The sequence below is a fragment of the Rhinolophus sinicus genome, linkage group LG02 (assembly GCF_036562045.2).
Source record: "Rhinolophus sinicus isolate RSC01 linkage group LG02, ASM3656204v1, whole genome shotgun sequence".
Taxonomy (NCBI): Eukaryota; Metazoa; Chordata; class Mammalia; order Chiroptera; family Rhinolophidae; genus Rhinolophus; species Rhinolophus sinicus.
The window spans coordinates 25773558-25798171 of NC_133752.1; the positions used below are offsets into that span (position 1 = coordinate 25773558).

Genomic DNA, 24614 nt, shown 5'->3' on the forward strand with positions numbered 1-24614 from the left:
GGAACTGTAATAAACATTTTCCTTGATCTGGTTGTTATACTCAACCTAGAGAAGTGGGCAGGCATTAGTTTCCTTCTTTACTGTCTCCTGTGGTCCTGACAACTACTCCCCTTTCTCTCCCTGTCACACTGCATTTCCAGATTTGCCCGACTTGCTGCAACCACATTTATCACTCAGGGAATTCCTGTGTACCTGTTTTCTGATATAACCCCAACCCCTTTTGTGGTAAGTAACCATTTCCTTTCATAATTTCCTGTCATGGGGTCAGAGATGGGGCGTGGCTGAATTTTACAGGCTTTGGTTCTGTTGGGATTCAGGTATATGAATGACAAAAGGGCTCCTGGGCATTTATTGGGTACTCTCTCTTCTCCCCAGGAATGTTTCTCCCACATCCTAGTAATTTTTCTCTGGTATTTGACTTTGGATTCGTCAGAATTGACTTTTTTTAAGTGCAATTTTCCTTTTGCTTGTATTCAGAGGATATTTTAGCTAATTAACAAAATGTCTTTTGTCTATTTTTTCATTTGGTTTGTACTTTTTCCCCCCCAGTTATCACAGTTAGAAAACTTCTCGTATCTAAATCTGAATTCACCTCAAACCATGTCTTAACCATGAATATTTTTGACAAGTTCATGCACCAGCTTTTTATATCGATGTATCATTCTAGTTATTATTCATAACCAATACAGAAACATGCTTGGCATGTTTTAGTAAAATTTTAATCAAATCCTTAATGTAGCAGAAACTAAAGAAAAGGACAATAGGAATTGCGACAGTTGTTGTTTTTAAATAATACAACTTCTAAGTGCAGGGCCAGATGCTAAAAATGTATGTTTTTAGAAATTAAGCCAAAAACATAATTTGAATGCAGTTACATCAAGTAGAAATGAGACTGTATAATACAGGAGAAGTAAGCTCTACTACTAGTTTTGTGTTTACTGTCTCCAGTGCACTGATGGGTGCACCACCTCCTAGATTGTAAATAACCCAGTAGACATTCAGTGTCACATCCAAATTTGGTTCAAGTTTCATTGTGTGATGGAAAACTTACAATGTTTTCAAGCATCCTTGGTCTTCTGTACTATATAAATGTTGATAGCAATTATTTTTATATCAGGCATGAGATAAATGAGTGTCTCATGATTTTCCCACGCCATGGAGTGGTTCTTCCCTTTTCTTTGCTCCAGGACATACTGGGGATGAGAGAGAATGCCTAAGGGGACAGTGGGAGGGTTGAGGGAGAGAGATGGGTAGAATCCTAGGTTGCCTGTGCGTGGTAACTCTCATCTGCAGCCATAGCAAGGACAAGCCTACCCCTCTCCTCATTTCGGGAAGTAGTCGTGTAAAGATGGGAGCCAAGCAGAAATACAAGAGAGGGAGACTTTATTCTGGAGTGGGAGATAAATGAGCAAGCTGTTAAGAACACTCTCCATTTCTTCAATCTTTTCCTTCCAAGCAAGTAGGGGGAAAGAAGAGAAGAGAAAGCAGTTGGAGGGAATAAACTGAATCCATAAGCTTCTGTCCCAAGAAAAAGGTTTAATTAAAGAATGTGAAATGGAAGATTAGGCCATCTTATTGTTGGGAGAGTTTTCTAGCTCTACCAAGTAGAAGATAACAAGAAGAAGGCACTAGGAAAATACTCAACTTTCTTGTTAGGATATATGTCCCAGAATTTTGAGCCGCGAGTTAGAATATACTACTTGGGTATGGCACAAAAATATTGAATGACACATCATGTTTATTAAAAGGGAACGAGTTGGTACAAACAAACAATACATGGTAGACATTTGAAATATCTAATTTTTTGTTTCAAACGGTTCTTGTTTCCCCCTATTACAGCCTTACGCAGTACTGCATTTGAAACTTTGTGCTGGAATCATGATAACTGCCTCTCACAATCCAAAGCAGGATAATGGTTATAAGGTATTTTTATTTTTCTACCCACATGTGTGTACGTCCTAAACCTTTACAGTTTGGGAACCCAGGGAATGGGTGCTTTTTTGTTAACCCTTACCTGTCTGGACATGTTCCTGCGTTCTCTAGGTCTATTGGGATAACGGAGCACAGATCATCTCTCCTCATGATAAAGGGATTTCTCAAGCTATTGAAGAAAATCTAGAGCCATGGCCACAAGCTTGGGATGATTCTTTAATTAATGGCAGTCCACTTCTTCACGACCCAAGTGCTTCCATCAATAAGGACTACTTTGAAGACCTTAAAAAATACTGTTTTCACAGGTAAATGAATTGTAAACTCACTTCAAGTGAGTTAAATTAGTGTGATTTAGCAAAATTCTATCAGTTTTCATTAAGATGTGCTCTCCAATTTGTACATATATTATAGCTGCATCTGATTTTGGAGGCTGTAGGTCAGGGGTTGGTAATGTTTCTTGAGAGACAATTAATAAATATTCTTAGCTTTGCGAGACATGTAGAGTATGTCACAACTATCCAGCTCTGCTGTGTAGGAAAGCAGCCGTTGATGATATGTAAATGAGTGAGCACAAACATAGCTGTATTCAAAAAACTTTATTTATAAAAACAGGTGGTTGGCCCACAGGCCATAGTTTGCTGACCTCTGTCATAGATGCATATATATATATATATATATATATATATATATGCATATGAGAGAGAGTGTGTATACATATATCTGTGTGTATGTGTGTATATGTATATTAAAAAACTGCTGAAAGGTGTCAGATAGGAAACACTGACTTTTTTATCTATCTAGACAGTTTCTGTGAATATGCACACATATATATGCATAATATATTTCAAAACCATAAGTAAGAATATACTGTGTATGTAGTTTGTTGTATGCCTTTATTCTCCCAGTTAATTTGTCATGAATGCCTTCCCTGTTAACCCCTGTTAGTCCTTATACTTTTGTTTGAATGGCCGCTATACCCATTTATTTAACCCAGTGATACAAACTTGATAGTTGTGTATATTGAGATAAGACAAGCAGAGTGACAGTGTCGTCCTTGTGTAGTATGCTGTGGGTCCCACCACTCCTGACTGTCCCCCTGGCAAGAAACCGCTGATTTTAAAGAAGCAAAATTACTAGGTTGTCTCTAATATTGTATTTGTTGGACCACCTGGTAGTGGAGGTTCCTGTGTGGAAAGTGGAACCCCAGTCCCATTTGAAGGGAGCAGCCATACCAGCTGGGTGTTACTCTGCAGATGTAGTCCAGAATTGCCAGATCATCTGAGTTTTTTCCTCCCTAAGAGGAACTGGAAACCTCGAGTTTGTTTGTAAAATCTAATTTTTAAATGTTGGAGACCATTTTTTAAATGGTGTCTAATCCAAATGATACACATCTGTGAGCCTTCCCTCCGTCCCTCTCATTGAACTTCACAGAGACTAAGGCTAGTGTTGCTCCAAGTCAACACAGTTCGTTGACTACGAGTGTGTGTGTGTGTGTGTGTGTGTGTGTGTGTGTGTGTGTCCTTAGGTACATTTCTGGCATCAGAATTGTATGTGTATTTACAAAGTTGATAATGGTTAACAGATTGCTCTCCAAAAATGTTACACTAGTTGACACTCCCACCAATATATGATAGGTAACATATATGATCCACACATTCTTATCTATACTGAATATTATCAAATTTCTTATTTTTCTCAGTTTGCGAGATGAAAGGAATATCTCACTGTATTTATAGTCTTATAAATAAGCTGTTTTTTCATATTTATTTAACCTGTATTCTATGTATTTGTCCATCTTTTGCATTTGCAAAACTTCTTTGCTTATATAGAAAACTGGTCTTCATTTATTTCAAATATTATTTTCCCTTCTCTTGTTACCTTTGGACTTTTTCATTGAATCTTTTTGCTGAACTTTTGTAAAAATTTGATTATCAGTTTTTTAATTTATGACTTCTGGGTTTTATGTCATACCTAAGAAGACTTTTTATAACAAGATTAAAAAAAATGTCCCGTTTTCTTTTGAACTTGTATGTTTATATTTTGTAATGTTTGAATCTTTTGAGCCATTGGTGATTTTTAATTTTGTATGAGGTGTGAAATAGAAAAGCAAATTAAGTTTTTTCTAAAAGAGGTTTACAGTTGCACCAACACATTAAGTTGAAGAATCTATCTTTCTTTAAATAATTGGAAGTATCACCTTTATCAAACTTTCTAACACTAACTGAGTGTTTATTATAATCTCAGGTAACTGCTATAGGCCCTTCACTTGTACTAATTAATTTAATCTCATTTTAATCCTCACAGTAATTCTGAGGGTAGGTTCTGGTGTATTGCCATTGTATAGATGAGAAAACTGACCAACAGTCACACAGCTTGTCACTGACAGAGCTCTAGGATTTAAATTCAGTCAGCCTCCAAAGCATGTTAACCACTAAGCCTTATTGCTTCTCATATGTATTCCTCCTTTCAAATTCGATCAACTTTTGGACTGTATTCTGCTCTTTTAACTTGTCTTTTTATATTTAGTACTAAACTGTTCTAATTGTAATAGTTTTATAATTCACTTTAATATCTGAGAGATGTTTTTTCCAGATTTGTTCTCACTATCTTATATTTATTTTTCTAGATGCATTTTATCTTCAAGGATATGTTTGTTTTAAACCCTTGTCTTAGACAAGACCTGTTCGTTTATTCATTGCCAAAAGAAGTGGACAATAACCTAAGATCTAGCCGCCAGAGCACTGGCAGTTTTTTAAAGCCTTATGTTTACCTTTCTGTAACTTCTGCTGTTAATTTTGATGTTTATTGGTATTTTATATTACCAGAACAGGGCACTTTGCCAAACAGATTGTTACTTGACAAAGAAAATGTTTTATTTTTTAGACATCCGTGTATGGGATGTTCCATCACATTTTGTTAAAGGGGACATTTTGAAAATCATTTTTGAAGCTAATACAGACTGAGGAGCCCTGGAACTGGCACTGCCATGGGCGGGCACCCATGAGCGGCTGTGAGTCTCTCCTGGAACTTGAGCCCGGGGCTCTTTCTTTTTATCTCATTCTAGGTGTGAACAGTGTCATGTAAAACAAACCCTGACAGTAATCAAATTTGCTGAAAATAACTACAGAGTAAAATTGAAAACTTGGAATATGTTGCGGGAAGGGTATACATTTGGGAGAGAGTGGATAAGTTTTGTTTCTTTTTTTTTTTTTAATGGAGTTAGAAAGCGTCTCGGTTGTCTTACACAGTCTTATGACATTGATGTCTTACATTCTTGGGGATCTGGTTCTTTGATATTTTGCAAACCTTCCAGTCTGTATATTTTATGAGTGTCCATGATGTGTCTGATTCTAGGAATGTGAACAGGGAGACCAAGTTGAAGTTCGTGCACACTTCTGTCCATGGCGTGGGTCACAACTTTGTGCAGTCAGCTTTTAGGGCTTTTGACTTTGCTCCTCCTGAAGCTGTTCCCGAACAGAAAGTTCCCGATCCTGAGTTCCCAACAGTGAAATTGCCCAATCCCGAAGAGGGGAAAGGTGTCTTGGTAACCTAAGATTTTTAATTAAAAAATTTACCTCTTAGCTTCAAAACTATCACTATCAAGTAAAATAGGTCTTTATGTGCTTTCATTGTGCTGAACAAAAAAGTAATTTCACCATTGAAAATGTACTTATTAATTATTTATATCTTAAAGGAACTTTCAAATTAGATACCTTAGTGACATCAGGATGAAAGAACTGAAATCTAAATGATGTGTTAAATTTAATTTCATTAATTAAGTTTAAATTGAACTGACTATGCTTCCTCAATGCCAAAAAGAAACAGTAATAGAACAGAAGTTTATCCCATGATGTTTACTGCCTTAATTGTCATTTTTCTGATAAGAAGACGTGCTATTTAAAGGTTCCTTTAACCTTTGTAAAGGTTAGGATAGCAATGATATTCAGAGAGTCAGTTTTTTTTGTGAGGTTGACCACACAGGAAGCCTGGAAATACCCGTCCAGTCACACACACTGTAGATGGGGGCAGGTTTCATGGACGGGCTTGGCTCATATGTTGACGCTCCCATTTTCTGATGTGACCAGCCTAGACCATCCTCAGAAATAAAATTCAGCCTTTGTTTGGGGAACGTCCTCTTTTAGTTCTTAAAGAACTGAACATTTTTAAAGACTGCAATATGCTTGATTCTTGATTGAAGTACTCTTTTCTCATTCCACTCTTTTTCAGACTCTATCTTTTGCTTTGGCGGACAAAATCAAGGCCAAAATCATTTTAGCAAATGACCCAGATGCAGATAGACTTGCTGTCGCGGAAAAGCAAGACAGGTACAAATTAATTTTGATTGCCTGGAACATATAAAGGGTGACTCCGGCAGTAACATGTTTCTGGGGAGACTGGACCTATTTGGAAATAGTTCCCATTTACTTTGCAAGGCATCATGTCATGAACCTCTGTTAAGCCCTCTAACATGGAGCAAGGTGCTGATCTGGGGACCATATGATTGGTGAGCATAATTCAGAGTAAGCTAGTCCAGCATGGATTTGCAATCAAAATTAGTATTTGTTATCTTCCCTCATTTCATCATTGGTTTCATTATAAGTAATGACTCAGTGCCTAATGAGGGCAAAGTACTTTGCTTGGTGCTGGCTTTATAGTTGAGTATTTGCCAAAGGGTTTGGTAAGGAGCTGGACTTTCAAGGAAATGTTGAATTTAGGTTGAGCAGACCAGAGAGGAATATCTCTGCAGTACTGACAGTGTCTGAGGCAAATGTGTCCGTAGAGTTTGTACAGAGGAGTGGTAGGTAAATGGGGGCAAAAGTTGAATGATAGGCAGGGTATCAAACAGCATATGTTATCACATATGGGGGTTGTGGGGTGCGGCCAAAGAGTTACGGTTTTAGATTATGATAAAATATAATAGGTTCAATTTGATACCAGTCTTTATAAAATTAAGCTACGGTGATCCATGCTGAAATGTGAGATGTACTTCTAGCCACTTGGACTCCAGAGAGAAAGACAAATCACACATCTGTTCTGCGGTGTCGTCGCCATTTTAGTTCCAAGCTCAACCTTTAGGAATGTTAAGCTATTGCCCTCTCAGAATCAGCAATACTGACTGGACCAAAAATTCAGATCTGCAAACTATTATAGTTGGGGGATCTTGCCAGCATATTTCTGTTATGTTAAAGCCAAAGCCTTTGCTGAAAACTAAGATAAAAGCATTATGTGTTATCACTGGCATACTTGTTTTGTACACTCTTCAAACATAGGATGTTTGTCTTGGCAAACTGACTGAGACGTGGTAGCTATTCAAACGTTTGTGCAGTGGCACTCACATTTCTGGCCAGTTATTTAAGTAAGAATAACAAGAGCCGTCTTCCAGAAACGACTGTGAGCCTGTTTGGCCTAATTGTCCTGCCCCTTGACTCTTAGTGTCTCTATTAAGATCACTGCAATGCTTGGGTCATTTTTTCTTTCAGTGGTGAATGGAGAGTGTTCTCTGGCAATGAGCTGGGGGCCCTCTTGGGCTGGTGGCTCTTTACTTCTTGGAAAGAAAAGAACCAAGATCCCAATGCCCTCAAAGACACGTACATGCTGTCCAGCACTGTCTCCTCCAAAATCTTGCGGGCCATTGCCTTAAAGGAGGGTTTTCACTTCGAGGTAAGTGTTTGGGGGACATGCTCTTTTGCCTTTCTGTTGCTCTACGGAAGGTCTAAGGCATGTCTTTCTCTTTTGGATTATCCCTTTAGGAAACATTAACTGGCTTTAAGTGGATGGGAAACCGAGCCAAACAGCTAATAGACCAGGGGAAGAATGTCTTATTTGCATTTGAAGAAGCTATTGGTAAGAAATGATAATGATGATCATAGATTTAATTTATAGAATGCAAAAAATGGGAAAAGATGTGGATTTGGGTTGGAGTTCAAAAGGTTAGCAGTAAATGAGGAGCCCACAGTTTGCTTTGCTTGTGTGGCACATTCAAAGAGCGTTGAACTATCCTACCCCAAACTTGACAGGTCAGATCTTTTTCATCTAAAAAGAATATCTGATAAATAAGCAAGCCATTAATGTAAGAAAGTGAATTCTTTCCCCAGATGACTTGAAAAGAGTGACGCTCTGCACATGACTGCTAGTAGCTTAAGAATCCACCTATTTTGGGAGTTGTGACATTTCCTTAACTGTGGTGTTGATACCCAGGCCTAATATAGTTCTCATCTCCTCTGAAAGTGCTATGCAGACGTCTGTGTCCAGAGGAAAGGAGAAGGCACAGTTGTGGTACCTTCATCAAAGTGATTGTCACCTGAAAGGATGACCCTAAACCCAACCAGAATGCCTGAAAAGCACTTGTCTTAGATTGTCAATATACATGAGCAGAAAGGAGAGCTGGCTGTAGAAACCTGAAATTCAGATGTCTGCTCTGGGGGTATTTTAGCTATTTGTTTAGTAAAAGCTATCACACATTATACTTATTCTATAATATATATTCTTCTGATTCATCTGTGTATTTCCTGTAGCGCACATATCATTTAACTGAGTAATCAAATGACGTGTAATAGTTCAGCTTTGCTCTTTTGTCACAATTGGCAGTTTTGTCTTTCTATAGCTTTTTATTTAAAAAAATTGTTTTTACGTTGGTTTACCAAATGTTTATTGCGTCTCAATTACACAGTGACTCTGAAAGAAATGGACCCTGACCTTAGCCTACAGAGCTTATAAGGATCTATCTAGTTAAGTAGCCACACAAAAAGAGGGTAGGCCATGTGGCAAGATAAGTAATATAACTCACAAGACCTGTGAGCATCCAGAGAAGACAGAATAAGCATTGACAGGAACAATTGGAGACAATTTTGTGTGAGCAGGAGGGATTTGGGCTGGACCTTGAAAATGAGCACAAGGACGAAGATTCCTGACAAGGACGAAGATTCTCCTTACAGGTCATTCACCAAATACTTCTGGAAGACCTGCTATACACTAGGCACTGGGCTAGTTTCTTAAATATAATGGTAAATGAGAAGTATCCACGTACTGGTACTATTACCACCTCTTATGCGATAGGCAGGATGCATACAGATAAGTTCATGCACAGTGTTGTAAAGGAACCATTGCTAAGGGTGTATGTCTGACACATGTTTCTGCAGGATATATGTGCTGCCCTTTTGTTCTGGACAAAGATGGCGTCAGTGCCGCTGTCATCAGTGCAGAGTTGGCTAGCTTTCTAGCAACCAAGAATTTGTCTTTGTCTCAGCAGCTAAAGGCCATCTATGTTGAGTAAGTTTCTTTGACTACTTAATTGAAGTAATAATGTTGGTTAGTTTCAGGTGTACAACATAATGATAGGATGTACCTCTATATTATGACATGATCCCCACAATAATCTAGTTAGCATGCATCACCACACCACGTGATATTTTTAAATGTATTAAGTTCTTGTGCATGACATACTCATATTTCTAATGCTCTTACTTTAGTTATGAATTCTGTTCCTTACGAAAACTAAATAAGAGATTATCTTTTCCTTTTGATATGAAACCACTTAATAATTACCATTTGTGATGGCATTTATCTTTACCAGATGAGAACGTTAGTTGCAGAAATGACTGAAAAATGTGATTTTATGTGTCCGATGTCAAAAAAGACTAAATGTGTTTGTGAAACATCTATTTAGTCCTCATAGCAATTACGCAACTCTGCCTTCTTAGTGCAAAAGCAGCCAGACACAATACATAACGTAATGGGTGTGATGTGGCCGTGTTCCATAACATTTTTACTTACAAATATAGGCTGAAGGCCAGGCAGCAGTTTGGTGATCCCTGGGGTAAATTGTTGTACCACTTTTTCAATGCTAAGTTATTCCTTTGAAGCTGGTCATGGTCATGTGTTTCATGAAATATTTCAGGGTATACTGGTTGATGTATGTTCTGTGTACATTATGCAGAATGATTTGTTCCTCATTTTACATGTATTTGCATTTGTTTTGATAGGTATGGCTACCATATTACCAAAGCTTCATATTTTATCTGCCATGATCAAGGCACCATTAAAAAATTATTCGAAAACCTTAGAAACTATGATGGGAAGAATAATTATCCAAAAACTTGTGGCAAATTTGAAATTTCTGGCATTAGGGATCTTACAACTGGCTATGATGACAGCCAACCTGATAAAAAAGCTGTAAGTGATGCCCGCTTTCGTCAACCTCTTTATTTATTTTTTAATTAAAGTTTATTGGGGTGACAATTGTTAATAAAGCTATATAGATTTTACGTGTACAATTCTGTAATACAACACCTGTATCTCACATTGTGTGTTCACCACCCAGAGTCAGTTCTCCCTACATCATCATCTGTTTGACCCCATTTACCCTCTTCTAGAGCCCCCTACCCCTTACCCTCTGGTAACCCCTAAACTATTGTCTATGTCTATGACTTTTTGTTTCTTCATTTGTTTGTCTTGTTCTTTTGCCTCAACCTCTTTTCTACTTACCTTCTATTATACTTTGAAAAGCTTAATTTATATGTCATTGTGATATTGTGACTTATGATAAGAAATATATATTTAGTCTTTGTCCTCTTTCCTGGCACAGAGCTCCTAAAACCCTTTCCCAAGTGATGAGAGCATAAAGGTATCTGGTGTTATGTTGATAAGGCGACGTTTGGAAACCACTTATGGATGGGGGCTGGTTGCCAGGAAAACCAACCAGGTTAGAACTTTTAGTCCCATCCTGACATCCGGGGAGGAGAAAGGGGCTGGAGATTGAGTTCAATCACCAGTAGCCAGTGGTTTAATCAATCATGCCTGTGTAATCAAGCCTCCATAAAAATCCAAAAGGATAGGGTTCGGAGAACTTCTAGGTTGGTGAACACATGGAGATTTGGGGAGAGTGGCCTGCCGGAGAGGGCATGGAAGCTCCTTGCTCATTCCCCATACCTTGTTTATGCATCTCTTCCATCTGGCTGTTCCTGAGTTATAGCCTTTTATAATAAACCAGTGAGCTAGTAAGTAATATGTTTCTCTGAGTTCTGTGAGCTGTTCTAGCAAATTAATCAAGCCCAAGGAATGAGGTCTTTGGAACCTGTGATCCAAAGCCAGTTAGTCAGAGCCCAGGTGACAAACTGGACTTGTGCAGGGAACACGCCCTCCCCAATCTACAGTCAGAATTGGGTGCAGAACCAGTTTAATCATATAACTGTTTGAAGCTGATTTTAGGCCTTTGAGCATTATTATAAAATGCACTGGAACTAAAAGGGTCCTCACTAGTCATCTCAGTCAGCACTGGCATTTAACACATAATACTCAGAGGTGCAGGATCTGCCTGAGATCCCACAGCTAGTTGGTGATGATCGGGGTACAACCAGGGTCTTCTGATTTCAGCTCCCGCTTTTTCTCAGCCGTTCTCAATATTGAACAAGCATCAGAGTCACCTAGCCACCTGGTTTAAACGCGGAGTGCCGCAGCCCACCCTGGGTGTTTCTGACTGAGTAGGTCTGGGGTGGGGACGAAGAAGTTGTCTTTTTCACATGTTCCCAGCTGATACTGACTGATGCTGGTCCAACTTTGAGAACCACTGTTTTCTTCCTACTTAGTTTTACCCTGTTCTCTGAATGTCTGGTAGCTGTTAACTGTAAAGCATGAGATTGCATTCTTCGCACCAGGTGAATCCCCACTGGAGTCTAAAGGAGGCTCAGATATGGCAGAAGAGTATTGCTAGCTGTGGCGGAGGTAAGGGAAGGGGAGTAAGAGTATCCTTATGAGATGTTAGACCTTATCGTTGATATTTCCCTTTCTCTATATATTTTATTTTCATCAACACAACATATTTTAAAAAGATAAATAGTATTAAGAGTATAATGAAGCATGGCAGTTCCAACCACTGCCACCTCATTGTCATGCTGTCAAGATAACCACCTTCACTCTCAGTTTTTTCTCCTGATTTACCAGCACGCTTCTAAATAATGTGCTTATATGGTAATGTGTTGACTTCCAATGTTAGACTTTATTAATTTTCTATTATGGAAATAAGGATTTAGTTCTTCCACTTCCAGCATTCACTGCTCCTCCTTTTCTGCCCCTGCCCCCACAATACATTGATGCCACAACTTTGGGTGACGTCCGATTCTATGCTTGTGTTGTTATGACTAGTAACTGTTGTTTCCTGCTTAGTTAAGTAGTATACTATGATTAGGTTCTCCTAATTTGTGTGAAGAATTGTTTTTCCTATAATGAATCATTGCTTTGTTCTTTCATTTGCTTGAATTTGTATGTAACTACCACCAGTTCTTCCAACATCTTTCAAATACCCCTCAGTAGGATTTCCACATGGTCCAATTAATTATTCAGCTAGTCTGTCGGTTGTTTTGTTTCCATTGGCCTCCCTCCTGGCCCCTCCATCCAGGCAGGGCCATCTGCTCTCTGATTTAGGTGCACAGCTGTCATCTTGGGAATGCCCCTCGGAACTTCACCAGGGTTGGGTCCCTTGCTCCTAGAGCCTATGACTTCCTCCTTCTATATTTATTTTCCTAAATCACATCGTCTAGTAGCTTCCTAAGAAAAAGTGAATGGGAGGTAAATTTTTGGAGACATGTAGATCTGAAAATGTTTTTTTCTACTCTCAGACTTTACTGACTCACAGTTTTTAAAATATTGCTCCGTTATTGTTTGGTTTCTGGTGTTGCTGTTGAGCATTCATTCATTCATTCATTCATTCAGGAACTAGTTGAGGCCCACTGTGTGCTGCCTACAGGCATGTCGGTATTATACTTGTCCAGTCCTTTGCATGCAACCTGTTTTTCTTTCTATGGGAAGGTTTTATTAATAGAAACTTTCTGCTTCTAAAATGTCAGCGATGGTCTTTAGTATGAGTCCCTTTTCATTCCTTTTTCTAGACACTTGGTGGGTCTTTGTTGATCTGCAGTCATTTCTTTCAGTTCTGAGAAATTTTCTTGATCTTGTGTCAGAGAAGGAGGCTAAATGGTTGTTTTTCAAATAACCTTTTCCCCTGTATTATCTGTTCTCCCTTTCTCAGTGAGGTGTTAGTTAGATGCTGGCTCCAGGACCAATGTTTTATTTTCTGTGTTTCTTTTTTTCCTATCATCCATCTGTATCTTTGTGTCCTACTTTTGGGAGATTTCTTCAACATTAACTTTCCGTGCTTCTGTTGACTATGTATTTCAGCTTTTAATTTATTTGTTTTAAATCCTATTTTTGTTGCATGTATATAATATCTTAGCTCTCTTAAGAATATTAATTATTCGTTTTTAAAAATGTAGAACTTTTTTTGCTCTGTATTGTCTTTATATCCTCCAAGTCCTGTTTTTTTTTTAATTTGTTGTTGACTTTGTTTTTTATTTGATATCTTTTTCCCAAAGTCCAGTGATCCTTGATTTTCCTTTGGGTACTAAAAAGCTGATTAGAAGCTCCGTGTATGTATATGTATAATACAGACCTTGTCAACTGGCATATTTCAATCTAGGGAGATTGGGTAGCACATTAACTTTGTACGGGGGGGGGGGGCCATCTGGGGGAGCCTAACTCGCATCCTGCTCTCTTGCCTAAGGGCTGTCAGTTGGATGCTGAGTCTCTTTAAGTGGTGGAGAGATCGTGGGAGCATGGGAGGAGGGGTGCTAGCATTTAGTGTGTGGACTCTAACGTCATATGTTTTCACCATACCCTGCCTTCCCTGATGCTTGGTGTCCCCAACTCCTGAGCCTTTCTGGTTCAATTACGCCACAGAATTAAACCATCTCCTGTGAGCTGGTTGCCTGACTGTGTGGGCAGAGGGTGAGGGTCCGAGAGGGTTGAATGGCTCCTTTCAAATACTACGTTGGTCCCTCCCCTGCCCTTTGCAGTACCCCGTGCCTCCATGAAGTGAGCTGTGCCCGGGTTCTGCAGAGCACCCTCACTCGGTCCTTGTCTGTCTCCTGCAGGGGCTCAGTGTCCTAATTCTGTGTTCCATCAGCTCAGTTTTGCTCCTCCGTCTGTTTTCTGCCTTCCCAAATTGGTTGGCAACCCTCAACTGCTGTTTCCTCTTTTCCTCCGTGCTCTTGTGTTTGTTTTGCTTTTTGTACATCTGTCATTTTACTGGGGCTTTGAGAGCAATCAGCCATGGATACGGCTGCCAGAAGCTCTATTATTTTTTTTGTCTTGTCATAGACTTTTTTTGCAAAATTAAATAAGGTCTAGTGCCTTTTTTTTTTTTTTTGGTCATGCATTTATTCTATTTAAATCAACGTCTTCTGAAATGATGCATTTCAATTTTAATAAAACGAGTAGCGTTAATGAATAGAATGAAGGTAAAAAGCTAGTATACAAAGTTACTTAATGTTCACAATTACCTTATTATTTATCATGTCATTCACATGGAGTGCATTTTCTGATTTTCTCAAAATGTTGTTTTCTAAACCAATGTGTTTGTTTGGCATTTATTTTCTTGTTTATCCAGGGAAACTATTATTTAGGCCAGAACAGTTTCTATTGTTATTTAAGTTTATAACATGTGTAATTAATTCCTAGGTTCTCCCTACTAGTAAAAGCAGCCAAATGATCACCTTTACCTTTGCTAATGGATGTGTGGCCACCATGCGGACCAGTGGGACAGAGCCCAAAATCAAGTACTATTCGGAACTGTGTGCCCCACCAGGAAATAGGTAAGATATGGATATAACTGCTGTGATTTATTCCCTAAACTTCCTAATGGGTTCTATTCAAATGCTAAGTAGAAAGGTTTAATTAGGAAGGTTGTTTAAGAACCTGCAGCAATATTGTGGTGTTAACTACTTGAAGTATCTAGGGACTAGTGTGCTTACTTCCTACTTAATTACGTACTTTTCTTTCTCTCCCAACTTTCTTTGTATGAGAAAATTTCATTCCTAATTTCAGTAGTAGTAATAACACTTCCTTTTTCTAGTACTTCATATTTGAGGCAAGCACCAATGAGTTTTTTCTCCGTGCCTCTGATACATTGCAGTCCACTGCACGTGCATTCAACAGATATCTTTGAGCACCTATTGAGTATTAGTCTTTGCTGAGTCTCAGGTAGAATAAACAGCATATCAGAAAGAGTCCTTGTCACCAAAGAACTGATGGTCTGGTAGCTTCAAGGTCATATTTTTGTGACCTTGGTAAAGGGTTTGAGTTGGTCCCTTTCCACAACTGTAACATTTTGAACTTTCAACAACCATGGTACATATAGTTAGCATGTGTAAATACCTACTTAACTCTCAGTTAACTAGCACTTCTCTATTCAAAATACACTTAAGAATCAGGAAAAAAAAAATTGAAGTAAGTCAACTCTGTCCAATAGAAATACAATGTGAGCCACGAGTGCAATTTAAATTTTCTACTGGACACATTTTTGAATAGTGAAAATAAACAGGTAAAACTAATTTCAATAATATATTTTATTTAACTTAGTATATTAAAATATTACAACATGTAACCCATAATAAAAATTATTGATGAGATATTTCACTGTTTTCCCACCCTAAGTCTTCAAAATCTATTTAGTATTTTACACTTACTATGTATTAATTCAAATGCTAAATTTTTTCGGAAACACTTCACTATATTTAGCTTCATAAATTTTGCACTTGAAAAAGTAGATTTTGATACCCCAGTTTTTCCAAACATACCTAAGTTTTCCAAAAACTGAAGCGTGTCGGTTTTTAAAATTGAATTTCAATTCATTAAACTTAAATGAAATTAAAAAATCAGTTCCTCAGTTGCACTAGCGACAATTCAAGTGCTTGATAGCCACATATGCCTAATAGCTACTGTAGTAAACGGCATTAAGTTTAGGTAGTTGTTACAACATATGCAGACTCGGCAAAGATTTGCTCATAGAAGGGCTTTTCTGGCTTTGTGAATCAAATTTGCACTATGTGGGAATAGAAGCAGAGGAAAATTTCTGAACATCTTAAATTGACAAGCCAATAGCATATTAAAATGTAACAAATTAGAGGGGTAGGGTAAGAGTTGTTAAGGTTAGGAAAGTCTTTTCCTTAAGCAGGAAGAAGAAGTGAGTGCCGATAGCAAAGCAAGAAATAGTAAAGCAAAATAAAACATGGATGCAGAACTCAGACTGTTCACCACTCTGCGAGTTTATCATAAGGGAAATGCCATTCCACACCAGTCAGCCCTGAATAGTCTTCTGAGTAAGAGCTCCAGTCCAATGGTCAAAGTCATAATACTAAAGATACTCAGATATATTTAAGAAGTCATGGGACTGTGTGATATATCTTGCTACAGAGTCCCATTCAAAATCTTGTTGTGCTTAAAGGGCAAAAACTCAACTTTTAAGCAACTTAAACACATAAAACAGCTCCTTTTCAACATGTTCTGCATTACCAGTGTTTTATTGAATATTGTGCAATTATCAGTGTGTCTGTGTGTTAAATAACAAGCTATTTACTACTATATTGAGTATGATTTTCCATTGACATGTCTTTGTAATTCTCATTCTCAGTGTTTTTATATTTCTGTCTCATTCAAAGACATTAGTTCCATTTAAAGATGCTTTCTCTATATATTTATCTTTTCATTATCCTGTGAAAATGTATCTAATATTTCAGAAAAACTGTCCTTTATAATAACAATGCTTTTTAATGTTTAAAGATCTATGGTATTTACATTTTTCACATGGTTTACTGAATGGCCTTAAATTCAAGTAAAGTTTATAAATTGCTGAAAATACTTTGAAAAATTGTCCTTAGATTATATTTATTGAAATGTTGCTCACTTTTATTAAATGAGACATTAGGCATTAAGTCATCCATTTATTGATATGCTGTCAGTGCTCAAGCCAGGCAGATACCAGCATACCTAATGTAGAAGAGGAATAAAGTCCAGGCTAATGTTTCCTTATTTTCTGATAATCTTCAATATTATTAACATATTTGTATCATTTCCATTTATTCACAGAATTCTACGACCTACTAATCCTTTAGAATGTAAAATCCTTTTCAAGTATAAGTCCTACTTTTAAGAAAAATATTTTTGTTGTGGTAGATGTCCCTAGTTTTGTCCAGGTTTTTATTTTGGAACATTTCAGACCTACAAAAATGTTGAAATAATCAGTGAGTACCCGCCCTTTACTTAAAGCAAGGGTTGGCAAGCTTTCCTGTAAAGAGCTAGATAGTAAATATTTTAGGGTTTGTAGGCTATAGGTCTCTCTCACAACTACTCAGTTCTGCTGTTGTAGCAAGAAAGCAGCCATATACATAAAGGAATGGGTGTGGCTGTGTTCCAATAAAACTTTATTTACAAAAACAGGTTGCAAACCATAGTTTGCCTACCTCACCCTAGACTCAGCAATTGCTAACATTTTGTGATATTTGCTCTCTCTCACCGTATATATTATATATTTGATTTGGGTTTTTTTTTTCCTGAGCCATTTGAAAGTAAGTCACAGACTTCAATATACATTCCTAAGAACAAGGATATTCTCTTACTATCTTGAGGTTTAGATAATAATTATATCAGGCAGGGTTTTGACAGAAACAAAAACAGGAAGTATATATAGATTCACAGATGTATGTTTATATATCTATATATAGTAAATTCAATGATGAGTTTTAGTGTCAGGTGTATTGTTAAAAAAAAAAAAAAAAAACCAAAAAACACAGTAATTATTAGTTATATGCCTTCCTGAGAATTGTCTTTTTCTTTAAAGCACTTACGGAGAAGAGAAAAAAAAAACCTGTGTGATTCATATGTACTTATGAAGCATAATTACTTTGTATGTTACCAATGGGTATAAAAATAATGGTAATGAGAGCTACGTTTATTGAGGTTTTGGGGCCAGGTTCTTTGCTAATTGCTTTATATAATTTATTTCAATCTATGCAATAACACTCTTGAGAAGGTGAAATTTTTATCCCAATTTTACGATGAGGAATCTGGGCCTTTGAGAGGCTAAGCCATTTGCCCAAGGGCACACACTACTAACTAGTAGAGCCGGAATTAATGGCTGTAATAAAATGGATTGTTTAGTTGTACTGGTAAGCTATCACAATGTAAAAATGATCTTAACTAATTACATGGCTTGCCATTCCCATTAAAATGAGGTTTGCATATATTAAACATAGTCAAATATGAAGTAATAACAACTTGAATTGAAGGATTTAATTTTTTTTAAATCAGCTTTTTGGCTTCAATTTCTTATAACTCACACAGTGCTAGTGGCCTAACATTTACATGAGCTACTGGAAGTTTGTCTTAAGTACAAGTTCATTTTATTTATTATCTACCTTCCAATTAATTGTTTGCCTATGAATAAGTGTTTTCCACATATTTGAAAACTTGATTTCCTTAGAAAACTTGATTTCCTTAGAAAACTTGATTTCCTTAGAAAACTTGATTTTCTTAGCTCCCTAGATTCTTGTTTATACTTTAGTTAATGGCCCGTTAGTGCTCCTGTAGAATAATAAAGACAAACCCGGGGATCTGAGTTTCTGGTGTGTGACTGGAAGACCCACTAGGAGGCTCCCCATCTCTGTTCATTCTAGGAAGGCCTTACAGATGAGTCTGCAGCTTGACTTCCAGTAATTTGAGGGAAAACAGGATCTGGAACATTCGTGTCCTGGGAGACCAGGGCAAAACAGAGATGTCGCTTGTAAAGCGACTGGCGTGTGAACATTTTCTCTGCGCTGTTAGGTATAAACACTGAAGATCTTTTAGAAATGCTAGGCCCAAAATTGTGTTTCTTAAAAGTTCTTATGAGAACTGTGAAGGGCTGATTTCATTGGTGGTAAAGACTTTGGGAAAACCTTTGGGGAAAATAATGGATATTGTCTCATGGGATGGTTTTTGTCCAAGTTGACAGATGCATTCCCAAGCTGAAGTAACTGCAGTTCTGTTCTGTCTGATTTAGCCCTCCTCTTAAGGTTTATTTCAGTGTTGTTGGGTCAGTGTGGGGAGAATCTAATGTGTGCTTTGGAATAATTCACTGATCTGGACTTTCCCCCCTTGTATTTGCAGCGATCCTGAGCAGCTGAAGAAAGAACTACAGGAACTAGTCAGTGCTATTGAAGAACATTTTTTCCAGCCACAAAAGTATAACCTGCAGCCCAAGACAGAATGAAATATTCCAGCCTTGGGCTTAATTACATTTACCTACAATTACCTTGATTTGTTCAGCATTATTTGTGAGGGCCAAATGATTTAAGCTGTCACTACGTTTCTATTTTTTAAGTAGACTACATTCCTCATTGTTTCATGTTTGACCTTTAAGGTAAAGAAAAGATGGCCAAACCTAACAAACCAACATTCCTATTAAAAGTTTGAGAGTGGGCATTATCAGAATTTTTAAAAATGAAGATTTTTAAAAATGAATGACCTTTAAAAATGTAATTAATATGCTTTAATTAGAATAAATAACAAGTATATGTTTTCTCTATAATTCTTTTTAGGAGTAATTGAAATAGCCAGAAAGCCTATACAATTACTAAATTCTGGCTGTCATATATGTAGGATACCCATATTTTAGATATACAGGCATACCTCGTTTTATTGCACTTTGCTTTATTGGGGTTCACAGGTGTGTGTTTTAGAAATTGAGGGCAAAATGTTCCACGAACAAAAAGATTATGACTCACTTTATTTGTGATACTCACTTTATTATGCTGGTATGGAACCAGATCTGCAGTATCTCTGAGGTGTGCCTGTCTGTATAATTAGATCTCTAACAATGGCATATGAAGTAAAATAAATGAATAGATTAAATGTTGTGTTCATGTTTGGGGAAAATACAATTTACAGAAACCTGTAAAAAGGAGTCAACAATACTTTAAAAAGATAAATTTTTTTGACCGAAAACTTTTTAGTTCTAATAATACACCATTATACATTGTATGCGTGCTAGGAAAAGACACCTTGACCATCTTTGTTCCATGTGTTAACATTCATTTTGTCTCTTTAAGTCTTGAATCAAACAATTGGTTATTGAGACTTGCCAAGTATTTTATTATATAGGTTTTTTTGCTTCCACACAATTTAATTCTTGGTCCTGAAGCAATAAGGACTATTCAATAACAACTGTTTACGTGACTGATTTTTTTGCCGTATTCATATGTGATCAAAATTTAAAACTACTCTTTTATAATAGACTTCTTTTTCCAGGTTTATTATTTAGTCTGTGCCTTCTACTTCCTCATAATTGTTGGCCTTGTAACCTTCCAAAAGGACTCACAGTGAGTGAACATCCAAGAGCTAGGACCAAGCTGTTCTTTATATACTTTATGTATTTTATGTGATTTGTCTATTTTTAAAGCAAATGATTGCTCATTATTATTCTTACTGTTAACCTAGATGGTTATGAACAGTTTCTGAACAACGAAAAATAACAATACTGTTGACGATCATTTTTCTAAAGGAAAAGAATTTTTTTGTATCTTAGTAATACATAGTTTGTGTCCTACTAGAACTCTTAAATCTGCAGTATTCAGTATATTCTATCCGCTGCTTCATTGTAGAACCTATATTTGTTTTTGTTTTATAATGTTTTCCAGTCTCAAACTGTGCTCTGGAAAAAAAGAAATGACACATTTGTGTCCCCTTTCCAGTTTTTTGAGCACGTAAACTCTACCCCATTCCAGAGTTTGTTTCTGGAAATACAAAGGTGATTACAATTCAGTCCTGTGATGGAGCTCAGAGTCTAATTGGAGGGTTAATAAGTAACTATAATACTTACAAATTCTATAATAGTGGTATATGCAAAGTACTCAGAGGTCAGAAGTGTAAGAGAGCCATTCTGCCCAGAGAAAGCCTCACAGAAGAGGTGACAAATGAGTTGCTTCACCTTCAGGGGTGAATAGCAGTTGAAGATGGAGGAGAAAGTCTTCCAGGCACAGAGCACAGCATTGACAAAAGAGTAGAGGTGCTGGGATTGGGGGTGGGGGGGGCAGTTAAACAGAGCCCAGATGTAAACCTCAGGACATACCCTACTTCTCTGCCACTCATTTGAGCAGGTGACCAGTTGAACCTACAGGAGATCCCTCAATTCAATTTCTTAGTTATATTTCCAAGAAATAGTACAGCATGGATGCTCACCAAGTATTTCTTGACTTTTTCTTATTATGGATGTATGGTAGCATTATTTGTGGTGCATAACACTTGCAACATTAGACCCTTGCATTCTAATCTTGGTCTCCTGTGACCCAGCTCTGTGACCTTGGTCAAGTCAGTTAATTTCTCTGTCTCAATTTATTATTTTTTAAAACTTTTCTTTTTTTATGGCAGTTCTTGGTTCACAGCAAAATTGAGAGGCAGTTACAGAGATATCCCATATACCCGCTGTCCCCACACAGCACACCCTCCTGTATTATCCACGTCCCCCACATTCATTACTATTGATGAACCTACATTAACATATCATCAACCAAATTTTAGAGACAATTAAAAGATCATTGGTTGCCAGGGGTAACGGGAAGAGGAATGAAGAAGCAAAGCACGGAGGATTTTTAGGGCAGTAAAAATTCTCTGTATGACACTACATTAGTGAATACATGTCATTATACCTTTGTCCAGTTCCATAGAATGTATAACACCAAGAGTGAGCGCTAATGTAAACTATGGACTTTGGGTGATAATTCTGTCATTTTTAAAATGTGGAGATTTTACTAAATGTTCTCTGAGGTCATTTCATGTTGCAGGTCTTTAAATTATGTAGAAATCCAATAAGGGCACGATCAGCAATCATCAGTCATTGGCAATTCTCTTTGACAGAATGCTTCACTAGTCCTCTTATAAGACGTAACATTTGCGATGGGGGGAAAGCACTTTGTGCCAAAGAGCGGCAGCCTTGTGTTCATATCCCACCTTGCCTTACAGTCTCAAGGGGGTGGGTGCTGAAATTCGGGACAAGCAAGGAATACCATGTGCCCTGCAGATGGCTGAGAACATGTTTTGCAGGGGAGTTAGGCAATGATCAGGAGTGAGCGCTGTCACAGAAGTCCCTCTGCATCCTACTAGTGAAACCTGCTTGGGGAAGACCTTCCAATTTGAGTGTAGAGCTGGCAGCCCATTTTCTCTGGTGCCTAGAAAGAACAAATCTCAAGTTAAGTCTAAGAGACTGATTTGCAGGATAAAATGCAGGCCAACTATTTTTTGTGTTTTTATTTTCTTTGTGGTCTTTCTATGAAACAACAGCTGTTCCTTTAAGAAACATTGGAAGTACTTCATATTTATCTCATTGATTTACCTCAACCATCATACTGTGATGGAAATGTATTGTTATTTCATGACTTTGGAAACTCAGATGGTTTTAAAAATAAGTGCTTCAAGTGACAGACCAAATGTATGTGTCCTACTTTGAAGGGATTTTGAAAGGATGGCATCTAATACATCATTTCTACATCCTAAAAGAATGAATGTTAAGAATTAATTTGTGCATTCATTCATATGTTCACTGATTAAGTCATGTTCGAATCCCACTATGAGCCAGGTGCTTTTCTGGATACTGGTAATAAATCTACAATCCTGATCTCAAACTTAGTCTAGCGGGGGAAATACACCTGTGCACATATCATTGCAACAGAGTGTACTGCTGTACGAGGACAATATTCCAATGGTGGGCAAGCAGTTCTGTGATGCCCCCTGTACGCTTGTCTTTTTCCAGACTATCAAGTTCAGATTCCTAACATTTTTGTTTTAAACACTTGACTCTGGGAGACTATCTGCATGTCATCCCCCTGCATCATCCCTCGGTTCCATTTTTTGTGTAGGGGTTCAGATCAGGCCTCCCAAAGTGTGTCACTTGGGCACATAAATTATTTTGAGCTGAAGGTAATCGACCCTACAGGATCATGAGAAACTTCTGTCCTCTTCTCCCTTAACTACCTAGAAGAATATGAATTAAGGGCCTTGCCCATGATAATCTTATCACTTTGTTGACTTGTCTTATGGCAGAGCAAACTACTAATTACTGAACATTTGCTCTTATCTTCCTGCAATGACCCTTTGAAGCTCCAAGGTGCCTTCCCTCATCCTTATCTCAGAATGTCATCTATACCTCATTTTCCCTTTCTGTTTCTGAACCTCTCATGTGTGCAGGGAGTCTGCAGACATGTAGGAGGGATTCCCATACATATGTATGTAATTAAATTTGGTTATTTTCTCTTGTTAATCTGTCTCATGTAGATTTAATTATTAGACCAGCTAAAAGAACCTTGAAGGGTAGAGGAAAGTTTCTTCCTCCCCCACCCTTGCCACAAGTGTATTTGTGTAGAGTAAGTCAGCCACTGAATGCAAGATATCACACTCTTAGGCAGACGAGAATCAAAGTTTAAAATAGCATCCCTTCTTTTGTGGGCTTCTACACGTAAGCACGTAAGTGCAGTGCTCATTCAGTAACGGAAGAGAAACAACTGTCTGGAGAAGTGAGACCCACAGACAGGAACACATGACCACAAGGATGGAGAACTGTGTTGGGGAATCTGGTTTCTTTTGACCTGGCTCCCTTGTGTAGAGCATTGAAAAGAAAATGTGAGAAATAGCTGTTGGCCACCTCCCGGCCACCTCCCACTTGGATTCCAGTTCAAGCCACTTTGGTGTTTGGCCCAAACCTGGTACAGAATGGCATTGGCCACGCAGACCCAAGAGCCAGCTCCAGGTCTAAAGAGCTTTTGAAGCCATTTCACAATAGCCTTGTGCAACTTCCAAAGGGAAGTTAGGGTTGCAGTTTAGAGATGATGAGCCTGATTGTGTCCTTAAAATGCATTGTTCTCAGCCGTTTCAGCTTAACTGGAAAATAAAACAAACTATGTTTAAAAATCTGTTGGTGGCCCGAGTGAAAGTAGCTCTTATCTGATAAGTGTTCTGTTGTTTAACAAAATAAAAGTAAACTTTAAATGGAAGTGTGAGCTAATTATCTCCTTTGCTGGTTCTGCAGGCTATTTTCTCTTTTTTTTTTTTTTTTCTTTCTGGACCTGCGTTCAGTCCCTGAGGTGGAGTCATTGATTCTCTGCTCTCTGAAAACTTCTCTGTGCTCATGGCTGTAATTGTCCTAAGTGTAGACTCAGACTTCTCTCCCAAGTTCCAACCCTGTATTGCCACCTGCCTACTTGACTTTCCTACTCAGACATCCTCAAATTGCGTTCAGTGCAGCCTGACCCCAAATATTTTTTCCCACTCAGTTCCCAGCTACCTTCCCTCCACTTTACACTATATATCGTCAAGTCAAAACACTAGTCCAGAATCTTCTGTGATTCTAATTTTTTACTCTCCCGTCTTTTTCTTTTTAAACTTATTATGGAGACTTTCAGACATACACAGAGAATAGTACAATGGACCTCCAGGTACTTATCACCCAGCTATAGCAAATCCTCGATTCATGGCCAGTCTTGCTACATTTAAATCCCCCTCAGTCTCCATCTTATTACGGGACAATTGTGAAGCAAACCGCAGACTTGTCATTTCATCTGTAAACATTTCAGTATGTATCTGTAAAAGATCGGACTTATTTACATACACACAACCATACTACCATTGTCACACCTAAAAATGTTTACAATTTCTTAATATCAGATTATCCAGTGTGCAAATTTCCCCATTTGCCTCATACATATAGTTTGTGCTTGGTTTGAATCGGGGTTGAATAGTCCACTCGTTGCATTTGGTTTATAGTTCTCTTAAATCCCTTTTAATCTGTAAATTTTTTCTCTTTTTTCTTTTTTTTTTCCTTTTGGTAA

General features: G+C 37.7%; 1 protein-coding gene across 1 annotated transcript in view; it reads left to right on the top strand.

Annotated features, from left to right (window-relative positions):
- Positions 1 to 23780, top strand: part of PGM2 (phosphoglucomutase 2) — a 35628-nt gene extending 11848 nt beyond the window's left edge. Inside the window, exons 4-14 of the mRNA XM_019741975.2 lie at positions 141 to 225; positions 1840 to 1923; positions 2044 to 2237; positions 5287 to 5476; positions 6160 to 6257; positions 7413 to 7593; positions 7683 to 7776; positions 9072 to 9201; positions 9915 to 10104; positions 14443 to 14576; positions 18907 to 23780. Of these exons, the coding sequence (XP_019597534.1) occupies positions 141 to 225; positions 1840 to 1923; positions 2044 to 2237; positions 5287 to 5476; positions 6160 to 6257; positions 7413 to 7593; positions 7683 to 7776; positions 9072 to 9201; positions 9915 to 10104; positions 14443 to 14576; positions 18907 to 19009 (1483 nt within the window). The 3' untranslated portion in view covers positions 19010 to 23780. The remainder of the gene's footprint in view (positions 1 to 140; positions 226 to 1839; positions 1924 to 2043; positions 2238 to 5286; positions 5477 to 6159; positions 6258 to 7412; positions 7594 to 7682; positions 7777 to 9071; positions 9202 to 9914; positions 10105 to 14442; positions 14577 to 18906) is intronic.
- The last annotated feature ends 834 nt before the right edge of the window (positions 23781 to 24614 follow it).